The sequence below is a fragment of the Rhinatrema bivittatum genome, chromosome 2 (assembly GCF_901001135.1).
Source record: "Rhinatrema bivittatum chromosome 2, aRhiBiv1.1, whole genome shotgun sequence".
In the NCBI taxonomy this organism is placed as follows: Eukaryota; Metazoa; Chordata; class Amphibia; order Gymnophiona; family Rhinatrematidae; genus Rhinatrema; species Rhinatrema bivittatum.
Window position 1 is genome coordinate 810814575 of NC_042616.1, and position 24828 is coordinate 810839402.

The 24828-nt window shown below is 46.9% G+C and overlaps 1 protein-coding gene across 2 annotated transcripts in view; it reads left to right on the forward strand.

Moving 5' to 3' along the window:
- LOC115085797 (ranBP-type and C3HC4-type zinc finger-containing protein 1-like) overlaps positions 1-19956 on the forward strand; it is a 288361-nt gene extending 268405 nt beyond the window's left edge. For both annotated transcript variants that reach the window (XM_029592220.1, XM_029592219.1), the window contains 3 exons: positions 2370-2468; positions 9679-9822; positions 16301-19956. In XM_029592220.1, coding sequence (XP_029448080.1) covers positions 2370-2468; positions 9679-9822; positions 16301-16381 — 324 coding nt within the window. In that variant the 3' untranslated portion in view covers positions 16382-19956. The remainder of the gene's footprint in view (positions 1-2369; positions 2469-9678; positions 9823-16300) is intronic.
- Positions 19957-24828: the final 4872 nt, after the last annotated feature.

Genomic DNA, 24828 nt, shown 5'->3' on the forward strand with positions numbered 1-24828 from the left:
AAACTGCCCAGAAGGGATATTATCACGTAAAGCCTGGGGATGGCAGCTCTGGTACTGTAACAGGGTGTTCCGATCAGTCTCTTTACGGTATAAAGTAGTTTCAAACCCATCTGCCCTTGCTGTGATGGTAATGTCCAGAAATGCTATCGTACGGGGATCAATACAAAAATTAAACTGAATGTGTTCACTGAATTTTGACAGCTCTCGCGAGAGCTGCCACGTTCGCGCCTTTTTTCCACGTTTAAATGGCTAACATCTGTGAGAGCCTGCGCGCTCCGGATAGTACTTTAGAGGTATGTAAAGCTGTTATATGGTTGTCACTATTGTAGCCTATTTCACCATAGTTTTTGATACTATTTTTATTTGTTTTTACACTCTAGATTTTGAATATACCGATGGTCCCCCCCGACGCAGCCTGGCGAAACACGGGACCGTGTCGGGGGACTGGTTTAAAATTCCGTTTTCTGAATTCATGGAGTTGCCTGTATGAATATTCTTATGCTTGATATTTGACACTTTAATAAAAAATACACCAAAGAATTTAATGGTGGTTGAACACTTATCCTGCACCAGTGTGTTGTGTGACTTGCTTACGTGCAAGGTTTTGCTTCTTCTTGTTTTGGTAATTGAAATCTCCCATTATTATTGCACTGCTAAATTGGTTAGCTTCCCTGATTTCTCTTAGCATCTCAACATCTGACCATTTTGTCCAGGTGGACGGTAGTATACTCCTATCACTATACTCTTACCCAACAGACATGGGATTTCTACCCATATAGAATCTACTGAGCATTTAGTCTCTTGTATGATCTTTATCCTGTTGGACTCTATACCCTCCCGGACATAAAGTACCACACCCCCACCAATTTGATCCTCCCTATCATTGCGATATAATTTGTACCCTGATATAACACTGTCGCATTAGTTATCCTCCTTCCACCAAGTCTCTGTAATGCCAATTATGTCAATCTCATTATTTGCTGCTATACACTCTAACTCTCCCATCTTACTTCTTAGACTTATGGCATTGGCATACAGACAATTGAAAGTGTGTTTTTTGTTTGTATTAACAACCTGCTTTTCAGTTGTTGGGGATAATTTGGAAATAATTAGCTTCGGTGATTTTTTACATATAGGCACATGGACTATGTTTGCTTTTAATGGAACCTCTCTGTTGGGATGCCCTAACTCTCCTGTTTCATTAGTATCCTTCAAGGATACATTTCTCTGATCCATGCACTGCTGAGTGACTGTCGGCTTTCCCCTTTGTTCTAGTTTAAAAGCTGCTCTATCTCCTTTTTGAAAGTTAGTGTTTCTTTTCAGATAACACTTCAATCTCTTTCTCAAGAACGTCTTCGGTATTTAATACAGAGAAGGCATTTTGTACTTGTGTCACTTGATACAGCGTGTGTCTCCGCATCACAGATCTAATTCTACCAGAGCCCACTGTAATCCTGTTGTTTTTTGAGTTCCTTAATGCCCTGTGTGAGTGGGGGGGGGGGGGGTAGGTTTGTGGGCTGCACAGCTGTCAATAACGGGTGTCTGTGGGTCACAGGTCTTATCCTACCTGAGCCCACTGTAAATCCATTTTTCCTTGACTTTTGGTTTTTCTGTGGTAATGGGGAATTAATTCGTGAATAATGTAAAGTGGGTGAAACTTTATTGCAGCTAATTCAGCTTTAACCTCAGCCAGCCCCTTTTTCAAGGAAGAGAGTTCTGAACAAATGGGGCAAGCCCTAACTTTCCAGATGATTTCCCTCAGAATAATGGCTCCACAATAGTTACATTGGATAGTCCTCATAATGAAGCTGGTTCAGGATTGAATAACCAGTAAGAATGTACACATCAAAACCAGAAACTAACCAGTGTCTGTTTTCTGACTGTAATAACATGCTTTTGTGTGTGTATGAGTGTGCTGGGGTTTTTCCCTTTGATTACTTTGGAGCTAGGGTGAATAAGTATTTCAGAGAGTATACAAATGAGGCGATGTGACAATTAAGGTTCGGCAGACAGTTTTGGCTTCTTGTCTTTAGATTGCGCTGACATCATGGCCTGAGCATGCTCACTATGATTGCTCTACCTTTTTATATGAGGTGGTCTGTTGTCAACCAAGCAATTTCGCATATTTGAAAAGGGCTAATGGGACTCGTGCAGAGTGAAATGAGACAGCTATTGCAGTCTGTAGCTAGGAATAAGGTGGGACTAAACTAATTATTTGCTCATTTTTGCCTCATTTGGCCTCCAGCACAGCTCCTACTCCAGCTTTGAATAGAAAATGTTTCTGTGCACCAGCCTGCGCAAATAACTATTTGCTTCAGCCTCAGAATGGGTGAATTGACCCCCCTTAGTGACTATCCCATTTCTTACAGGCAATCCATGAGGGGATGAACTGCCGTCAGTATCAGGACGACTTGCGCTTGCGAGCTCAGAATGATGCTGCTGCCCGGCAAACCAATGATATGCTGAAGGTAAGAGAATTCATCCAGACTTCAGAGTCTAAGAAGAACATCCTTAGTCCTTTTCTTAGGCATGTTGCCATGGACAGTGCATAGTCTAATGCTGGTGAGGCAAACATTGCGCTAAAACTTGAACAATCTGTAGCTGTGGCTCATGTCAGAAAATGAGCTTTTGAGCCTTGATTTGGCTAAAGGCAAACCACTGAGGACAAAACCTGCAGCAGCCAGCCAAATGTTCTCATCCATATCCATGCTATATCCGGTACTACCCATATAACCTTCAATATCTTTTGTGATACTTGAATACCAAAGACGTTCTTGAGAAAGAGAATGAAGTGTTATCTGAAAAGAAACACTAACTTTCAAAAAGGAGATAGAGCAGCTTTTAAACTAGAACAAGGGGGAAAGCTGACAGTCACTCAGCAGAGAAATGTATCCTTGAAGGAGAGTTAGGGCATCCCAACAGTTCCATTAAAATCAACCACAGTCCATGTACCTATATGTAAAAATATCACCAAAGCTAATGATTTCCGAATTATCCCTAACAACTGAAAAGCAGGTTGTTAAAACAAACAAAAACCACACTTTGAAATGTCTGTATGCCAATGCCAGACGTTTAAGAAGTAAGATGGGAGAGTTAGAGTGTATAGCATCAAATGATGAGATTGACATAATTGGCATCACAGAGACTTGGTGGAAGGAGGATAACCAATGGGACAGTGCTATATCAGGGTACAAATTATATCGCAATGATAGGGAGGATCAACTTGGTGGGAGTGTGGCACTTTATGTCCGGGAGGGTATAGAGTCCAACAGGATAAAGATCATACAAGAGACTATACTGACAGCCTGCACAACAATCTCAAAACTTAATCCCACAGCTTCCCATATTTTGTCATTTATTCCCCCCTCTGTCTAATCATCCTGTTTCCTACAGATATCTAAGACTATTTTATCATTATACTTGAACTCAGTCTATTTAATGTACCTATCCTTTGGTACATCTTATCTAGTTTATACTCAATGTGCTTATCCTTTGGGATATCTTGCCTTGTTCATATGTTTGACATGACAGTTCTCAGATTGTTAATTGTTGTTTTTCTTCAATGTCTTCAATAGTTTTATGTAACATGTTGTTATAATTTGTAAACCGGAGTGAAGGCTACTCTGCTCTACCTCGGTATATAAAAAAATGCTAAATAAATAAATAAATAGAATCTATATGGGTAGAAATCCCATGTGTGTTGGGTAAGAGTATAGTGATAGGAGTATACTACCGTCCACTGGACAAAATGGTCAGACAGAAGATGAAATGCTAAGAGAAATCAGGGAAGCTAACCAATTTAGCAGTGCAATAATAATGGGAGATTTCAATTACCCCAATATGGACTGGGTAAATGTAACATCAGGACATTGCCGGACCACGGCAATGACCGACCGAACCGCCTCCAGTGAGGAACGCGAAGGCATCGGTTTACCCCTTTGAGATCCAGAAGAGATCTGGACGTGCCGGCTGTCTTTGGGACGATGACGGAAACGGAGAAACGGTCCCCGCCGAGGTTGACCGGGACGGATGAGGTAGCCGCGTCTGTGCACATGGAGGACCCACTGGTCTGACGGTACGCCGGCCCATCTCTGAAAACTGACAGCAACCGCGCCCTGGCTGTGGGGACGGCGCGCTGGGGCTGCGGCGAGAGAGGGGCCGACCACCTTTCATGGCGAAGCTTTGGTCCCGGCGACGCCGGGGCTCCCTCGCTTCCCCCGAAAAGACTGCTGCCGCAGGAGGAAGACCAATACGACTGACCGGACGACCTATGAGGGCGCGACTTCCTGGAACCACAACAGCGGGACTTGGCCGAAAACGAAGACCGCGTCCTGGATCTGCCCTCGGGCAGCCTGAAAACCCTGTTGTCCCCCAGGGAAATCAGTCGTCCTCCAGCAAGTGAGAGAGCGTACCCATAGTCTTCGCGACCTTCAGGCTCAAAGCCGGAGAATCCCACACTTAATAGAGCAGAGCTGTCACAGAGAGGCGAAGAGGAATGGAGCCCAGCCGAGAGCCCTCAGGCGGCGGGGCGATTCCCAACTCCTCCAGGCTGGCGGGAATCAGGGGCCAGCTCCTTCAATCTCGAGCCATCCCCTTCCGAAGCCTGTTACTGCCTCGCCGCCCCCTGCAGTGGCACGCCATGTCCCACAGCCCCCCTCGGAGGCGGGAAGGGCGCCTTGGAAATCTCCGGACCTGACGATTCAGACGTAGACCTCTCCCTCAGCCCCCCTCGGAGGAGGGGGGGGGGCCCCTTGGAAATGTCCGGATCCGAAGACTCAGAGGCAGGGTCCGTGCCCACTCTAGGCGGTACGGCCCGGAACGGACGTTTGGCTAGGAATCGCCCCACTGCGGTCCGCGGCCGAGGACGTGTCTAGAGCAGCGGGATCAGCCTCGCAGGCCCCCCCGCCTAGCCATCCGGGCGCCTGTGGGCTGTGCGGGCCTTGCAGGCCCCATGCCTGGCCAAAAGAAAAACCCCGGGCACAGATCCTTCAGGTTTCGTCGTTTCTCCCCCAGCCGTCCCCCCACTGCCCCCGACGGCGAACCGACGGCGGAGCCGGACGTTGGGGGGGGGGGGGGGGGGAGAATGAGGGGAATCCCCGGAGCCTGCTGCGCTCGGTGTCGCGCTTGGCGCCGGCACCAAAATGGCCGACTTTCCCGCGAATGGCGCGCGAGCGGGCGGCGCAGAAATTATTTATTTATTTATTTATTTATTTTTTACTTTCTTGTCCCGCAGCAGACGGCAACGGCTTGGGAAAGACCGCCGGACGGTCCCCTCACAACAGCGAGAGGCTGCCGCTGAACCAGCACCCCCCCCCGAAGCCAGGTCGCCGATCCCGTGCCCCCCCCCCCTCCCGTGTCGCAGCCCGAGGACAGCTGAGGGCGAGGGAGGCGCGCGGCGCTGGAGCCGCAAGTCGATCAGGCCGACCTATGCGGCGGGAGAAGGGGAGGAGGGGGGGGGGGGAGAGAGAAACAAAAAACGCCGAATCAACCGCGCGAGAGGAAAAAGAAACCCTGGCGCTTGCGCCAAAACGAAAACCGCTCCGGCTATCTTCCCCTTTTTTTTTTAAATTAAATTACCGGGAACTGTCCCTCGCAGCGGTCCAGCGTTTCGGCCGGGGTGAGTGAGCCGGGCTCGACCCCTAGCCCAGCCAGTGCTCCACCAGCGGGGATGGTCCCTACAGGACCTGAGAAGCCCCGGGGAGCCAACGACCCGAGCCGCAGGCCCGACAGGACGAGCCACGAGACATGCCGACGCAACCGCGGGGAAACAGCGAGCAACGCGATTCACAAATAACGAACCGACCTCCCCCCTGCCAGCGGCGCCCCCCCCGGAGCGGCGACGCGAAGGAACGAAGAGCCGGAAAACAAGCAACAACTGATTTCCTTCATTTTTTTTTTTTTTTTTTTTACAAAACCCTGTCACTGACCACAGTCCTGGAGCCCTAATCCAGCAGGGGTGAGTGAACCGGGCTCCCCGGTGTCACCCCTGACGCTGCTACTGGTAAAGCCGGGTCCTCGACCCTAGCAGCGGCCTCAACCAGGGGGGGTAGTCCCCTCAGGACCTCACAACCCCCCTGGGAGGCAGGGCGGACGGGACGTCAGTGACAATTTAAAATGCAAAAAGTCAAAATTCAACAATTCCCAAATAAAAACAACTATAGCCCAAACTGGCCTAAAACCAAGACAAAGAACCGACCCCGACGGAATACCAGAATCAGGTCAGGCAGGGCTGTGACTGGACCTGCACCATCTACTGGAGACAGAGTAAGACTGAGGGGCTGTGACTGGCACAGGGGCATATATGGCTCCGCCCACAAGTTTTAGTCTGTCTCCATCTACTGGTGCGGAGTCACAACCCAGGTGTCCTGGACTGATCCTGGTACGTACAGGGAAAGACAAAGTTACTGGATGTAATAAATGACTACTTCATGGAGCAGTTGGTTCAGGAACCAACAAGAGAGGGAGCTATTTTAGATTTAATTCTTGGTGGAACGCAGGATTTGGTGAGAGAGGTAACAGTGATCATAAGATGATCAAATTTAAACTAATAACTGGAAGGGGGACAATAAGTAAATCTGCAGTTCTAACACTAAAGTTTCAAAAGGGAAACTTTGATAAAATGAGGAAAATAGTTAGAAAAAAACTGAAAGGTGCAGTTTCAAAGGTTAAAAGTGTTCAACAGGCATGGACATTGTTTAAAAATACAATCCTAAAGGCGCAATCCATATGTATTCCACACATTAAGAAAGGTGGAAGGAAGGCAAAACGATTACCGTCCATGGTTAAAAGGTGAGGTGAAAGAGGCTATTTTAGCCAAAAAAAATCCTTCAAAAATTGGAAGAAGGATCCATCTGAAGAAAATAGGATAAAACATAAGCATTGTCAAGTTAAGTGTAAAACATTGATAAGACAGGCGAAGAGGGAATTTGAAATGAAGTTGGCCATAGAGGCAAAAACTCATAATAAAATCTTTTTTAAATATATCCGAAGCAAAAAACCTGTGAGGGAGTTGGTTGGACCATTAGATGACCAAGGGGTTAAAGGGGCTCTTAGGGAAGATAAGGCCATTGCAGAAAGACTAAATGAATTCTTTGCTTCCGTGTTTACTAATGAGGATGTTGGGGAGATACCAGTTCCGGAGATGGTTTTCAGGGGGTGATGAGTCGGACAAACCGAACGAAATCACTGTGAACCTGGAAGATATAGTAGGCCAGATTGACAAACTAAAGAGTAGTAAATCACCTGGACCGGATGGTATGCATCCTAGGGTACTGAAGGAACTAAAAAATGAAATTTCTGATCTATTAGTTAAAATTTGTAACCTTTCATTAAAATCATCCATTGTACCTGAAGACTGGAGAGTGGCCAATGTAACCCCAATATTTAAAAAAGGCTCCAGGGGCGATTCGGGTAACTATAGACCAGTGAGCCTGACTTCAGTGCCGGGAAAAATAGTGGAAACTATTCTCAAGATCAAAGTCGTAGAGCATATAGAAAGACATGGTTTAATGGAACACAGTCAACATGGATTTACCCAAGGGAAGTCTTGCCTAACGAATCTGCTTAATTTTTTGAAGGGGTTAATAAACATGTGGATAAAGGTGAACTGGTAGATCTATTGTATTTGGATTTTCAGAAGGTGTTTGACAAAGTCCCTCATGAGAAGCTTCTAAGAAAACTAAAAAGTCATGGGATAGGAGGCGATGTCCTTTTGTGGATTACAAACTGGTTAAAAGACAGGAAACAGAGAGTAGGATTAAATGGTCAATTTTCTCAATGGAAAAGTAAACAGTGGAGTGCCTCAGGGATCTGTACTTGGACCGGTGCTTTTCAATATATATATATATAAATGATCTGGAAAGGAATACGATGAGTGAGATTATCAAATTTGCGGATGATACAAAATTATTCAGAGTAGTTAAATCACAAGCGGATTGTGATACATTACAGGAGGACCTTGCAAGACTGGAAGATTGGGCATCCAAATGGCAGATGAAATTTAATGTGGACAAGTGCAAGGTGTTGCATACAGGGAAAAATGACCCTTGCTGTAGTTAAATAATGTTAGGTTCCATATTAAGAACTACCACCCAGGAAAAAGATCTAGGCATCATAGTGGATAATACTTTAAAATCGTCGGCTCAGTGTGCTGCAGCAGTCAAAAAAGTAAACTGAAAGTTAGGAATTATTAGGAAGGGAATGGTTAATAAAACGGAAAATGTCATAATGCTTCTATATCACTCCATGGTGAGACCACACCTTGAATACTGTGTATAATTCTGGTCGCTGCATCTCAAAAAAGATATAGTTGCGATGGAGAAGGTACAGAGAAGGGCAACCAAAATGCTAAAGGGGATGGAACAGCTCCCCTATGAGGAAAGGCTAAAGAGGTTAGGGCTGTTCAGCTTGGAGAAGAGACGGCTGAGGGGGGATATGATAAAGGTCTTTAAGATCATGAGAGGTCTTGAACGAGTAGATGTGAATCGGTTTTTTACACTTTCGAATAATAGAAGGACTAGGGGGCATTCCATGAAGTTAGCAAGTAGCACATTTAAGACTAATTGGAGAAAATTCTTTTTCACTCAACGCCAATAAAGCTCTGGAATTTGTTGCCAGAGGATGTGGTTAGTGCAGTTAGTGTAGCTGGGTTCAAAAAATGTTTGGATAAGTTCTTGGAGAAGTCCATTAACGGCTATTAATCAAGTTTACTTAGGGAATAGCCACTGCTATTAATTGCATCAGTAGCATGGGATCTTCTTAGTGTTTGGGTAATTGCCAGGTTCTTATGGCCTGGATTGGCCACTGTTGGAAACAGGCTGCTGGGCTTGATGGACCCTTGGTCTGACCCAGCATGGCAATTTCTTATGTTCTTAATGAAATGTGAAGAAAATTGATATCAAATTGTGTAAGATAAATGTGCATAACAACTCTAAAACCACAAAAATCTAAAACGCCCACATGTTTTAGCTGAAAGGACTAATAAGAATTACAAACATAAATCCTATTCAAAGGAAAATCCAAATAATTAAAACAGCTGATATAAAGCTGAAGATATTATGAACTTAGATATCAAGAGTCATAAAAATTTAGATTCATTGCTCCTATTATGGTTTACAATTTTTTGTTCTTTTAAAAGCACAATTAAATCATTAGTACTTAACTCTGTCCCATATAAGCAACAAAAAATTAAATGCCAACATGAAACCATGTTTTGAGGTGCTCCTCTGCAGCAGGGATCAAAACTATAGTATATATTCATCCAAACCATCTTATTAGCATTATTTTTATAGTGCCTTATCTGACAATCTATTTAATGCTGTACTTCACCGGAATTAGGAAGTTCAAAAAGTCACAAACACTCTTTTTAAACAAAGCAAGCAGGTGTGGCCACCCAGTCAGTGGTGAAAATAGGCCCCGTGTGAAGGAAGTCTATGCACGCACTGCTTCCCTATGGGGAAATGGCTCTTGTGCAGAATTTGTGTTTTGATCTGATTGGAGGTATAATAGTTATGAATGCCAGCAGGGTATTAGTATGTAAAGATAGTGATTGGTAAATGTACTATTGCATTCCCTTCTTTCTCTACTCTCTGACCTCTTGTTTCTTAGCAACCTTCATGTATAAATGCTGAGGGAAAGATTTTCCGCAAAGTGTATTCATGATATTTTTCTCTTTCTCAGATGCTAGTACAGATGGGAGAGGCCATGTACTGCCCAGTTTGCAAGATTATTGTCCAGAAAAAGGATGGCTGTGATTGGATACGCTGCACTGTCTGTCAGACAGAGATCTGCTGGGTCACAAAGGGATCACGCTGGGGACCTGCGGTAAGGTCTGCACCTTAGCGATAGGGTCTAGGCCAGGACTTCCCAAACCTGTCCTGGGGACCCCACAGCCAGTCAAGTCTTCAGGGGATCTACAATGATAGTGCATGAGATAAATTTGCATATACTGAGTCTCCATGATAAGCAAATTTATAACATGCCTATTCATTGTGGATATCCTGAAATCCAACTGGCTGCAGCGTCCCCAGGATAGGTTTGGATAGCCCTGGTCTAAGGTTACTCTAACGGTTACCACACTGATTTGGGAGCTAGAAGAACTCCCAGGATGTGAGTTGTGATCCCATTTCGGTCACTGAGTGTTAAGTGACCTTTGGCATATCACTTTATCTCTCTATGTATCCGTTTACTCTGCTGTAATTGGTTAACAGTAATAATATTTGTTCTTATACTCAAGCTAGACTCCTCAGTATGGCAGCCCAGGTGCTGTCCCTCTCACTGTCTTCTGTTCAGTACTTCTTATTGTCTAGTGTGAATCAAATTACAGAACCCTAATATCCATATTTTAAAATTCAATAATGCTTTATTGTCAGGCTGTGATTAATCAGAGCCTTCCTGTTGAACCCTGCTAGGCCAGAGGCTTACTGTTGGGCCCTGATAGATCACAACATAAGAACATAAGAATTGCCATACTGGGTCAGACCAAGAGACCATCAAGCCCTGTATCTTGTTTTCAACAGTGGCCAATCCAAGTTACAAGTACCCAGCAAGTACCCAAACATTAAATCTCAAACTACTATTGCTTATTAATTAATAGCAATTTATGGATTTTTCCTCTAGGAATTTATCCAAACCTTTTTTAAACCCAGTTACACTAACTGCTATAACCACATCCTCTGGCAATGAATTCCAGAGCTTAACTATGCGCTGAGCGAAAAATAATTTTCTTTGATTTGAGCTACTTGCTAACTTCATGGAGTGCCCCCTAATCCTTCTGTTGTCTGAGAGAGTAAATAACCAATTTGCATGAACTTTTTCAAGTCCTTTCATGATTTTGTAAACTTCTATCATATCCCCCCTCTTCTCCAAACTGAACAGCCCTAACTTCTTTAGCCTTACCTCATAGGGCAGCTGTTCCATGCCTCTTATCATTTTGGTCACCCTTCTCTGCACTTTCTCCAGTACAACTATATCTTTTTGAGATGCGGCGACCAGAATTGCACACAGTATTCAAGGTGCGGTCTCATCATGGAGCGATACAGAGGCACTATGACGTCCATCCTTTTATTTGCCATTCCAGTCTTAATAATTTCTAACATTCTGTTTGCTTTTTTGATCGCAACAGCACACTGAGCCAATGATTTCCTGGGTGGTAACTCCTAATATGGAACCTAACATTGTGTAACTACAGCATGGGTTATTTTTCCCTATATGCAATACCTTGCACTTATCCACATTAAATTTCATCTGCCATTTGGATGCCCAATCTTCCAGTCTTGCAAGGTCCTCCTGCAATTTATCACAATCCACTTGTGATTTAACTACTCTGCATAATTGTGTGTCATCCGCAAATTTGATCACCTCATTCATCATATTCCTTCCCAGTGTTAAGAGCCACACCATTTTTTATGACGCTTATGGCCAGGGAGACAAGAAGACTTAGATTTTTGTTGAAAACATAATTTTTTATTGAACAATATAAGTATTCTGGGAGATGATGATGCCATGCCTCTGACAAACTGTCCACCAGCATCTCATCATATACAGGAAGTAATCCTTCTTTTATGGATAACATACAATATTGTGGAAAATTCTAGACTTGCGTGACTACCCAAAGGATCATTTACATAGGTTGTCATGTCAACCGCATGATGTGATTATCCCTGAACTGCCCTGATTAGTTTTCCCAGGAGGTGGGGCTCATTAGGTGGGGCCCATTTACCAATCACTCTCTAGGTAGTCCTTTGTTCTGTTAGAATCTTGCTGGCCAAGACAATTAACACATCTGTGGCTGTGTTTATAGAAACTCCTGAGAATAGTGCCTGAAGCTCCCATCATTGGTTTCTTCTTTGTATGACCCTATGAATAGGTATCATCTTGGAGCCAGCTTGACTGCCTGTAGTGTCCAGCTGAATTCTGCCAGTCATTCTCAGCAAGTCACTTTGAGGTTGCATAGGCTAAAAGAGTAGAGGATTCTGGGGAGGATACCATTCTCCTTGTTGGTTTTCTGTTCAAGCACTCATCACCAGATCATTTATAAATATATTGAAAAGCACCGGTGAGGCTCTGCACTGTTTACCTTTTTCCACTGTGAAAGCTGACCATTTAATCCTACTCTCTGTTTTCTTTTAACCAGTTTGTAATCTACGAAAGGACATCACCTCCTATCCCATGACTTTTTAGTTTTCGTAGAAGCCTCTCATGAGGGACTTTGTCAAACGCCTTCTGAAAATCCAAATACACTTCATCTACCGGTTCACCTTTATCCACATGTTTATTAACCCCTTCAAAAAAATGAAGCAGATTTGTGAGGCAAGACTTCCCTTGGGTAAAATCATGCAGTTTTAAAATCTCCCATTTTTGTTTTATATGCCATTGTACCAGTTGAACCTGAGGAGCATATAGTAAAACATACATTGTTTGCTCAGAACCGTCCTTTCGGGAGATTATCACATAGCTTTCATGCATGACAAATGGCGTCTTTAAGTAAAGTGTTGCAATATATTGATTTCCTAAAGTTAGAAAACCAGAAACCATCCCAAGAGAAAAAATTTGTAATATCCAAAAATGAAGATTTAGCTGAAAGAAGAGAAACAACAAATACTCACACCATAAACATTAAAGGTGAAGAGAGGTGATCAGAAAAAGCACACAGCCTCGGACAGTCTGCTCTATGCATTCCCTCCACTTCCTCTTCTCTCGAAGACTCTCGTGAGGTTACGTCAGGACAAGGGAACCATGATCCTGATAGCACCTCACTGGCCACGCCAAGTGTGGTTTCCCATACTTCAGGATCTTTCCATCCGCAGGCACATTCCCTTGGGAATGGACCCGCATCTGATCACTCAAAACGACGGATGCCTACGCCTTCCCAATCTACAGGCCTTGTCTCTGATGGCATGGATGTTGAAAGGTTAATCCTTCAACCACTTAACCTTTCAGATTCGGTTTCTCGTGTCCTGATTGCTTCATGGAAGCCTTCCACAAGAAAATCTTATTCCTATAAATGGAAAAGGTACTCATCCTGGTGCACCTCGCAGTCCCTTGATCCCTTTTCCTGTCCAATCCCAAGGTTTTTGGACTATCTCTGGCATTTGTTGGAATCAGGTCTAAAGACCTCTTCCATCAGAATGCATGTCAGTGCAGTAGCCGCCTTCCATAAAGGTATCGGAGATGTTCCGATATCAGTACAACCCCTCGTAACACGCTTTTTAAAGGGCTTGCTCCATATCAAGCCACCTTTACGTCCTCCGGCCCCTTCTTAGGACCTTAATCTGGTTCTTGGTCGGCTCATGAAACCACCATTCGAGCCTCTTCACTCCTGTGACCTGAAATATCTCACATGGAAAGTGATTTTCCTTTTGGCTATCACTTCAGCTCACAGGGTTAGTGAGTTACAGGCCCTAGTTACCTATCCGCCTTATACTAAACTCCTGCGGTACTTCGCACTCACCCTAAGTTCTTACCTAAGGTAGTTTTGGAGTTTCACATTAATCAATCCATCATGTTACCTACCTTCTTTCCCAGGCCCCATTCCAATCCAGGGGAACAGGCTCTGCATACCCTTGACTGTAAACGGGCTCTAGCATTCTATCTAGACCGTACAGCTGCCCACAGGAAGAGCACTCAGTTATTCATCTTTTTCCATCCCAACAAATTAGGGCAACCTGTGGGTAAGCAGACTCTCTCCTCCTGGTTGGCAGACTGCATATCTTTTTGCTGTCAGCAAGCAGGCATTCCTTTTCAAGACCGTGTTAAAGCACACTCTGTGAGGGCCATGGCGACTTCAGTAGCACACCTATGATCGGTGCCGCTTCCTGACATTTGCAGGGCTGCCACCTGGAGTTCTCTCCACACTTTCGCAGCCCACTATTGCTTGGACAAAGCCGGAAGACAGGATTCCATCTTCGGCCAGTCTGTCCTGCGTAACTTATTTCCAATGTGACGAACAAAACACTGGAGCAGCCTTGGAGGGAACGGGGAAAGCCATTGGAGCTCCCCTCGGGCTTGGCGCCCGCAAGGTGCACCCCCTTGCGCGCGCCAAGCCCAGATTTTATAACATGCGCACAGCAGCACGCATGTTATAAAATCGGGCGTAGATTTGTTCGCGCCGGGTTGTGCGAACAAATCTACGCCCGCGCACACCTTTTAAAATTTGACCCTAAAGGTATAAACATCCCCCGGAAACGAAAATTACTTAAATCTGAAATATTAAGTGGGGGAGCAACAATTGTACTATTACAAGAAACACATATTAAAATCGATATGAATCATTATTACAGTGGTCGCTGTACCCCATGCAATATTTCGCAGCTGCAACGAAGCAGGAGGGAAAACATGGGAGTGGCAATTTTCTTTCATAAAGATTTTAAAGGCATATTTAAAAAATACTGTAGCGACCCATCTGACAGATTTATGATGATAAAATTTGAATTAGAGGATATGCTATACTCCTTAGTTAATGTTTATGCTCCTGTAGTAGGCCAGGCTATTTTCTATTTTGATTTGAGCAAATTCTTAACAGAGGCAGAGGGTCACTTAGTCGTGGCAGGAGACTTCAATTTAACCTTATTACCTAAGGTAGATAACTCTGGGGGAAGCAGCTGTGCTTCAGGCCTGGCCAGAGCCTGGCTCCAGAAGTTAATGAAGAAATGGGACTTGATTGACATTTGGAGGCATAAGTCTCCACATGACTGTGATTACATCTTTTTTCCAGCCCGCATCAATCCTATTCCAGGATTGATTTCTTCCTGGTAAATAAATCAATATTATCTAGGGCCTTTAAAGCAGAGATCGGGCCAATTTCATGGTCTGATCACGCCCCCATATGGTTGCAAGTGCAACATGTAAACAGAGAGGAGGGAGGGTGTTTTTGGACTCTTAATAATACTATTTTGGGAGATAATCTGTTTTGTTCACAAGTTACAGAAGCAATAAATGAATATGTAGATCTTAATGATGTGGATGGAATAAGTCCCTCTCTGTTATGGGAAGGATTAAGTAATAAGAGGGCGATTAATTGCATGGGCAGCCTTCTTGAAAAGGGCCCAAATCTAAAAGCAGAGATAAAATCTCTGGAAATGATTCATAAGCAAGCACTAGCGAAGTCTAGCTATAAACAATTGCAGAGAGCTAGAGATGCTATAAAGTGGCTTTTCAATTGAACCAACTGCGCCAGGAACAGTTTGGATGGGGAAACAAGGCTAGTTGTTTATCACATCGGTTAAAAATGTACATAGCCCAACAACAAATTATTAAAATCAAAGCAGAAGATGGTCACATGCTGACCACCCCTAAGGAAATGAGGTGGAGGTTTATGAACTTCTATTAAAAAAAATTAATATATGGCCAGTTCTCATATTCTCTTGAGACAAATGGAGGAATACTTAAATAAGATTGATCTCCCTATTATAACCGAAGCTGAAAAACAATATTTTGATAAGGACATATCCTCTGTAAAGGTTCTTCATGTGATTAAGGAAATTAAAGTGAATAAAGCACCTGGCCTAAACGTCTTTACAGCTGTATTCTATAAAAAATTCTCATCTCAGATTGTCCCATTATTACTAAAATGGTTTAATTCTCTTAGAACTGATAATTCTTTATCAGCTAGTGCCAATTTTGCGGGGATTTCTATACTAACTAAACCTGGTCGTGATTTGTCCCAATGTGGATCGTATAGGCCCATTTCACTGATCAATGTTGATCTAAAACTTTTGGCCAAGGTATTAGCAAACCGCATGAAACGAGTGATGGCCAGATTAATACACCCAGACCAAGCAGGATTCATCCCGGGACAAATGGCTGAAGATATGACAGTCTTCCTGCCTTCACACAAGTTCCCCAACCCTTCCTCTGACTGTCCCCTCCTCCTCTGACAATCTTCCTTCTCAGCCTCTCTTTCTTTCATCTTCATTCAGCGAGACAGCTTGCTCCAACCTCCCCTGAATTTTTCTTTGCCCAGATAACCTCCTCCAGCCCATTCCTGACAGTTTTCTTTCGTAACTTATTCCCCGAACTGCCTTCATTCTGTAAGATGGCTTTCCCCCAACATACTCACTCACCAGTTTCCTTTCCCCTTACCTCTCCTTTCACAATCTGCCTTCCCTCAGGCATCCTCCCCTAATCCTTTCTCTGATCTCCTGTCTTCCTTCCCTGGGACAGTTTCTTTCACCCTTTCCCCTGATGGGCTTCATTCCCACCAATGGCCTCCCCCCCCCTATTCCCTGATGCACCACACTGTGATTAGTTACATTACAAGACGACTGCATTTCTTACCTGTTTTCCTCCTCTCTTCCTATAGGGTCCTGGAGACAACAGTGGAGGATGCCGATGTAATATCAATGGAAGGAGATGTCACCCACAATGTCAGAATTGTCACTAAGACTGCATTATTTCCCTTCCTCCATCATGAGTTTGCAGTCCTTCAGAATCACAGCTATCATTGTCCCTGTGGGAACCTTCCTCTCACTCTCCTGGTGCTGCAGCCAGTGGAAGAATCATGGAGTATTGCTCAAGTCCAGTGCATTTCTAAGCTGCATCAAAGGATGCTTCATTGCACTCACTGATTGTGCCCGAGCTTTAGTCTCCTGCAACCACCAAGACATTGACGAGGACTGGGCCTAGCAGTGATCCCTGTGGCATCCGCCGACCACCTTCTCTTCACCTGAATTGACCCTACTGACCATCGCTTTGTACTGTTCCTTAACCAACTTTTCATCCTGTTTCTGATTTTTTTTTTTATTCCCAGACTAACTAGATTGAAACAATGACAAAGGCTATACTCAAATCCAAATAGGTCACATTTACTGCATCTCCCAGTCTACCACGCTGGTCACATCATCAAAGCACACAGTTACATTTGTTTGGCAAGATCTTCCCTTTATGAAAATGTTGCCTAAGTTACATTTTTTATTTTTGCTAGAATAGGAGGTGCTTGGTCCTGCCCTGATCCTGAACATTTCACAGCTCCAGAAGGAGGCAGTATCACTGACTGTTTCTTCTTCTATTCTGCTCCCAACCTGCAGCTCACTGGGTTCAGATCTGCGACAGAGTGAGATATGCTTGTTGAGCACTCCTCTCTCTTTGCACCATTTTGTGTGCATGAGAGCTTTTGTCAGTCTGTTGATATCAGACTGGTGCAGACCCTAACATTTCTAAGAAGATTTCAGAGGAGTTTTCACCCTTTCTCATGCAACATTCAGGGGCACGGTGTATGGACAGAACAAGAGAGTTTATTAGTGTTTCCTTGTTGGAGTTAGACGTCTGATTTCTGTCTCTGTCCTGTCATTGAGACATTCAGAACAGCAGAGATATAGAAATGAAAACAGATCAGCTGTTAAAAGTGAGAAAAATTCCCAAAGTACTGACAGCGTGGACCAGCCAGTGAGTCAACATCAGCACTGGCATGCAGGAGATGTGGGTTGCTCTCGAGTCAACTTCTTTGATTCCCTGGGACTGAGCTGTCAGTCCCTGTGGAGGAGGGAACTGGAGGCACCGCATTTAAAAGATTCGTACTGGCCCAAGACCGTCTGAGCTGTAGTAACATGCTGCAAGCCTCGTAGACAGTGAGCATGCCCCGAGTGTGTCTGTCTTGTTGGTGTCCTCCAGCATCAGATTGTGAAAAGTGTGCTCTTCAGCTTAGGGATCAGAAATGGTTTTCTTGTGTTTCTGACACAAGAAGAGCAGAAGGGATCTCTCTTGCTCGAGCTGACTTTGTGAAAATTGCATTGCACTGTAATGAGCTTTGCTGTGGAAGAATGCGACTTTACGTTTAGAGGACAAGTTTCAAAACAGTTTCCCTGTATAAATCACCCATCTGAAAATGTTCTTCTCACAGTACAGCTGAAAGTAAGAAATCTGATGGAAAGTCTGTAGGTAAAAAGTATGGGTGGGCTCTCTTTAGGCGATATATCCTGATATTGGCAGCATTTCCTGCTTAGTTATTGCTAATAAGCTTGAGCTGCACATGCTGACATGTTTACACAGCCATAACAAGCCAGAACGCCTCCTGGAGCTGTAAGCCTAAGCAGAGAGCATCCTCAGGCTTGTAAAGCAGAGGTCTTACCAGAAAGCATTGTTTACAGAATTCAGGCAGCTGTTTTCAAACTCATGGCACCAGGCAATCATGTGGGGAGGGAGGGGACCCAAAGTTGCGCCTGTTTCTTCTGCATGCCTCTCCTCCCTGTCCCTTGCTAGCAGTAAACCAGTGGAAGAGAAGCACTTCCTTGTGCCCAGCGCAGCAGCATGAGAGCCAGAGATCCTTCCCATGGCGGCTACATTTTGCAGTGCTGCCATGGAAAGAGGAGAACTCTGAAGTGGTCTTCCCTCCTGCCACTGCTAAGTAAACCAGCTACTGGGATGTGAGGTCTTGAGGTACAGATAAGGTTTGCTCATGGCAACAGTAGTCCATTGCAAGAAGGTGCTTGCACGGGTATTTATAGAGCAGAGAGATGATGAGCTACTGCTGGAGGAGTAGGAAGGCAGTGGGAATGCATTGGAAGACTTGGTAAGATGGAGTGATGGGAGCGGCCAATGGAGATAAGAAAGTGAAAGAGTGGAAGGGGCAAATGGATTTAAGATAGATGGAGTGGAGGACAATGTGCCAAGAAAGGTGTAGTTTGGTAAGGGTGGGATGACAGAGGGAAGGAGTGGCAGAGTGCAAAGAAAAACTGTGGTAAATGGCAAGAGGGGGGAGTTAAAGGGAGGGAGTGACAGGCAGGGAAAAGACTCAGAGCCAAAGGTAAACTAAGCAATGGTTATGGTAAAGGTTGAGAATCATTGAGTAAGAATAAAGAGAACCATGATGATTTACCTTTATACGTCTGATATTTAGCTTGTACATAAAGAAGAGTAAATGTGAGTAGCCATCCATCACAGGTAAAAGGGAATCTCAAGATAAAGAATCCATGTACCAGAAATGTAAGAACAGTGCAGAAGAAAATCTCCGAGAAGATGTAAGGAAAGTGTAGGGTGATCATATTTAGATGCAGCAAGTTTCTCCGTATGACCATTTGTGAAACAGGAGCTGTAAAACTAAGCCTGACTGAAAGCCAGACAGCTGCTGTAGGAACAGAGGAGTACCTGCTGTTGTAACTTGTAACATGCAGATGAAGCCAGCTAACCGAAGAACAAGGGGAAATCAGCCTGAGCATAAAGCATGGCAGCGGCATTGGAGGGTAAAGCTTGTGAACCTTGCTTTTAATGATGCCTACAGAGAAGGTCTCTAGGTGGTATAAGTTAGAGTGGTGTCTGGGCCAAGGACAGAGATGGAGAATGTGTATAATATGGGGGCACAGTCTCCTCCCACACTGGGCACACGAGGGAACTGCAACCATCTCCAAAGCAGGAGGTTTTAATTTCATATTAAAAAAAAAAGCAAGCATTCATACTAGCCTCTAAAAAGCCTGCAGTCCTAGCGCATTCAAACGAGCAGGGGATTAGACCTCCACAATCCCTCTCCTGCAGTTTGCTTGGCCATAGTCACCAGAGGTGGACAAAACATGCCCTAATTATACAGGTGAGTGCAATTATAAATCTGTCCCAGACCACTTTGGCATCGCTGCTTCACATTCACCCTTTTACTAGAAATTTAGCACTAAAGTACTGACTTAGAACTGACAAGGTAGCCCCAGCTGTGGTACCCACAGAAGCAGTAAATACTGCTGCAGGGTTTTCCTCATCCATTTATCATGTCATGAAGCAGCTTTCAGAGCAAGTTGCTTGGCTAATGGCGATCCCACAGCTTACCCTATAGCCATGCCAGCCCCGCAGCGCTCTCTAGTGCAATTTCCTCCACCAGATCCCTTTACCTCTTGTGCCTTAGCAGATGTCATGTACCTCGAAGCATTCTTGCACTGTGTGTTTCTGATCAACTTGTAAAACACTGTATTTAATCCATTTGTGTGTTAATACTAGAAAGATAAAGCTTTATGAGAATTATGATATAATGCAAATGAATCAGTGTCTGTGATGTCTGATTTGGGGGGGGTGGGGGGATTGTTATGATTTTCTTGGTTATCTCACCAGTGTCCCAGATGTTAATGGTAACCGGGGCTTGAATGATCTTTTTACTGCCACAGAAGCCAGAACAATTGCCCTCAAGACCTAGAACTTTCCGAGGGTGGGAGTACCTAATTTATTAATCTTCTAGTGGGGAGGGGACTTCAATGTGGCTTGCAGGCAGTAACTACACCCTCTGCTCTATCTAGGAAAATTAGTTTCTTACCTGATAATTTTCGTTCCTGTAGTACCAAGGATCAGTCCAGGACACCTGGGTTGTGACTCCGCACCAGTAGATGGAGACAGACTAAAACTTGTGGGCGGAGCCATATATGCCCCTGTGCCAGTCACAGCCCCTCAGTCTTACGGAATGTCAAAGTAGAACACAACCAGAGAAGTGAACAAAACTAGATACCGCTAACTAACGGGGAAGAAACACCCCTTCTGGAACCGGGCTCTCCAACCGAGAGAGCGAACAAGCGAAACAGAGCAAATCAAAAACACAGAGCGGACTCTCCGTTACTTCAGCGCAGCACTGCGGGCGGGATCCTGGACTGATCCTTGGTACTACAGGAACGAAAATTATCAGGTAAGAAACTAATTTTCCTTTCCCTGTACGTACCAGGATCAGTCCAGGACACCTGGGATGTACCAGAGCAACCTACTGAGGGTGGGAAGCAGAGAGTCCCGCTCGGAGAACCCTCTCTCCAAAACCCCCGGAATCGGTAGCCCGGACATCCAGCCGGTAATGCCGGATAAAAGTATGCAACGACTTCCAGGTGGCCGCCCTACAAATCTCTTGAGGCGACACCTGAGAAGCTTCCGCCCAGGACGCTGCTTGAGATCGAGTCGAGTGAGCCCGCAGCCCCACAGGAAGAGGTTTTCCCCTCACCAAGTACGCTGAACCAATGGCCTCCTTGAGCCAACGAGCGATCGTTGTGCGGGACGCTGCAGCTCCTTTCTTTGGTCCAGAGAAGAGGACAAACAGATGATCTGTGACCCGAAACGGATTAGTGACCTCCAGATATCGGAGAAGGGATCTCCGCACGTCAAGCTTCCGTAACTCCCTCTCTTCTGAAACAGAGGAGCCTCCGCACGCAAAAGCAGGCAACTCCACCGATTGATTCACATGAAACGACGAGACCACTTTCGGAAGAAAGGAAGGAACCGTCCGTAAGGAAACCCCCGAATCGGAGATACGCAAGAAAGGTTCCCTACAAGACAGGGCCTGTAACTCGGAAACCCGCCGTGCCGAGGCAATCGCCACCAAGAATGCCGTCTTTAAAGTGAGATCCTTAAGAGTTGCGCGTTTCAAGGGCTCAAACGGCGCCGTGCATAGAGCGGAAAGAACCCAATTGAGGTTCCAAGCCGGACAAGGAAGACGTAACGGGGGGCGAAGGTGCTTAGCACCCCGAAGGAAACGAGCAATATCCGGGTGAAGCGCCAGAGACTTACCTCGCAAACACCCAAGCGCCGCAACTTGGACCCGTAGGGAACTGCACGCCAGACCTTTGGCCAGACCCGCCTGGAGGAACGCCAGAACATCAGAGACGGAAGCCGAAGTGGGGACCACCCCGCGCTGCACGCACCAGTCTTCAAAGACTACCCAGACACGGACGTAAGCCAAAGACGTCGACTGCTTCCTGGAACGCAGCAGTGTGGCCACCACCGCATCTGAATAACCTTTTCTCTTCAGACGATTCCTCTCAAAAGCCATGCCGCGAGACAGAAGTGATCCGGATCCTCCAAACAGACGGGGCCCTGATGGAGTAGGGCCGCCATTCCCTGGAACCGAAGGGGTGCCGCTACTGCCAGTTGTACGAGGTCTGCGAACCACGGCCGGCGAGGCCACTCCGGTGCCACCAAGATCACGTTGGCCGGATGCAACTCTATGCGCCGTAGAATCTTGCCGATCATCGGCCACGGGGGAAACACGTAGAGCAGCACATCCGTAGGCCAGGGAAGCACCAACGCATCGACGCCTTCTGCCCCCCGCTCTCGACGTCGACTGTAAAAGCGCGGGGCCTTCGCGTTGTGCCACGTGGCCATCAGATCCATGTGGGGCACCCCCCACGTTTCGCAAATGAGAAGAAATGCTTCGTCCCCCAGCTCCCACTCTCCGGGATCCAGACGATGACGGCTGAGATAGTCCGCCTGCACGTTGTCGACTCCCGCTATGTGAGACGCTGCGAGGTTGCTGAGATGTAGCTCCGACCAGGCCATCAAGCGCTGAGCTTCTTCTGCCACCTGGGGGCTCCGTGTCCCCCCCTGCCGGTTGATGTATGCCACGGTGGTCGCATTGTCCGACAACACTCGGACTGCCTTTCCCCGCAGCAATGGTAGAAAAGCCTGCAGAGCCAGACGGACCGCCCTGGTCTCTAGGCGATTGATAGACCACTGGGCTTGCGACACTGACCACAGGCCTTGAACTGAGCTCCCTAGGCAGACCGCTCCCCAACCGGAGAGGCTGGCATCCGTGGTCACCACTGTCCAACTGGGCACCAGGAGAGAGACTCCGGCGGAAAGATGACTTGGATCCAGCCACCACCGCAGGCTGGACCTCGCGTGTCCCAGTAGAGGAAGCGGTAAATGGAAGTCCTCCGAGACCGGCTTCCAACGGGAAAGCAAGGATGACTGTAAGGGTCGCAGATGAGCGAACGCCCAGGGAACCAGCGCCAGCGTGGAAGCCATAGACCCCAGGACCGTAAGGTAGTCGCAGACCCGCGGCTGGCGAAGAGACAACAAGCGGTGCACCTGAGTTAGCAGTTTGCCCCTCCTTTCGAGCGACAGAAACACCTTGCCCTGCTTCGTGTCGAAAAGAGCTCCCAGATATTCCAAGGACTGCGTGGGTGTCAGATGACTCTTGCTGAAGTTGACCACCCATCCCAGGGACTGCAACAGATGGAGGACCCTGGCCACCGCCATCCGACACTGATCCTCGGACTTCGCCCGAATCAACCAATCGTCCAGATAAGGATGGACCAGAAGACCTTCTCGGCGCAGTTGCGCCGCCACCACGACCATCACCTTCGTGAATGTACGAGGGGCCGTTGCGAGCCCAAACGGGAGCGCCCGAAACTGGTAATGCCGGCCCAGAATGCAGAATCTGAGGAAGCGTTGGAACGACGGCTGAATGCCTATGTGAAGATACGCCTCCGTGAGGTCCAGGGAGGCCAGGAACTCGCCTGGCCGGACCGCGGCGATGACTGACCGGATCGTCTCCATTTTGAAGCGAGGAACGCGAAGGCATCGGTTCACCCCTTTGAGATCCAGAATTGGTCGGAACGTGCCGTCCTTCTTTGGTACGATGAAGTAAATGGAGTAACGGCCTTCGCCGTGCTGGCCGACCGGAACGGGGGAGATGGCTCCCAAGTCCTCTAGGCGGCGGATGGTGTCTAGCACCGCCGCCTTCTTCTCGGGAGCCTTGCAGGGTGACACAAGGAACTTGTCCACTGGAGTGCGAGCAAAATCTAACGCGTAGCCGTGTCTTATCACGGTGAGGACCCACTGGTCCGACGTTATTCCGGCCCATCTCTCGTAGAACGACAGCAACCGCGCCCCGACGTTGGGAACGGCGTGCTGAGGCTGCGGCGGGAGAAGGGCCGACCTCCTTACATTGTGAAGATTTGGGCGCCATGATGGCCAGGGCACCTCCTGGTCTACCAAAGCGCCTCCCACGAAAGGACTGCTGATGCTGCTGCTGCCGCCACTGTGGGGTACGGGAGGAGGAAGACCTGTACGATTGCCCCGACGACCTTTGAGGGCGCGCCTTCCTGGGCCCCCGAAAACGGGACCTGGATGCAAAGGAAGACCGCGACCTGGATCTATCTTCAGGCAACCTGAAAGCCCTATTTTCCCCCAGGGAAGCCATTAAATCATCTAATTCCTTGCCAAACAGTAACTTACCCTTGAAAGGCAGCGCCCCGAGGTGAGCCTTAGAAGAGCCATCCGCCGCCCAGTTGCGGAGCCACAGGAGGCGGCGCGCCGAGACAGCCGCCACCAGGGATCTAGACGAAGTGCGCAGTAGATCGTGGAGTGCATCTGCACCATATGCTATTGCCGCTTCCAACTTATCCGCTTGTGCTGCCTCCTCCGCCGAAAGATCCGCATTGGCTTGGAGGACCTGAGCCCAGCGCAAGCTAGCTCTCAAAGCGAAATTCGTACACATGGCGGCCCGAATTCCTAGCGCTGAAACCTCAAAAATCTTCTTGAGCTGTACTTCCAGCTTCCTGTCCTGAAGATCCCGAAGGGCTGTCGCTCCCGTAACTGGAATAGTAGATCTCTTGGTTACCGCCGAAACCGCTGAATCCACCTTGGGGAACTTGAGAAGGTCCAGCGCATCCTCCGGGAGAGGGTAAAGCTTGTCCATGGCCTTGCTGACCTTCAAACCTAACTCCGGAGTGTCCCATTCCCGGAACATGATGTCCGTCGAAGAAAAATGGAACGGAAAAGCCACTGCCGGACCCGTGAGGCCCAACAGGACCGGATCCATGTTCGCTTCTTGCCGAACCACCGCCGGAGGAGGGGGGTCTATTCCCAGTTCCTGGAGAATGGCTGGAATTAGAGGTGGCAATTCTTCCCTACGGAATAGTCGTACCACCTTGGGATCGTCGCCCTCCGCTGCCTGTGACGCCTTTCCTGCTGCAGCTGGAGCGGATCCGTCCCCTGCCACGTCATCGGTCCCTTTTTGTGGCTCTTCAGAGGCATCAGTGTCTGCCCCCGTGGAGGAATCCAGGTCCGCCTCCTGTGGGACGCCACGCGGAGGACGTTTCCCCCTGGAAGCACTCGGGGCCCCACTGTTGGACTTCTTCAGCGGCGGAGCCCTGCGGG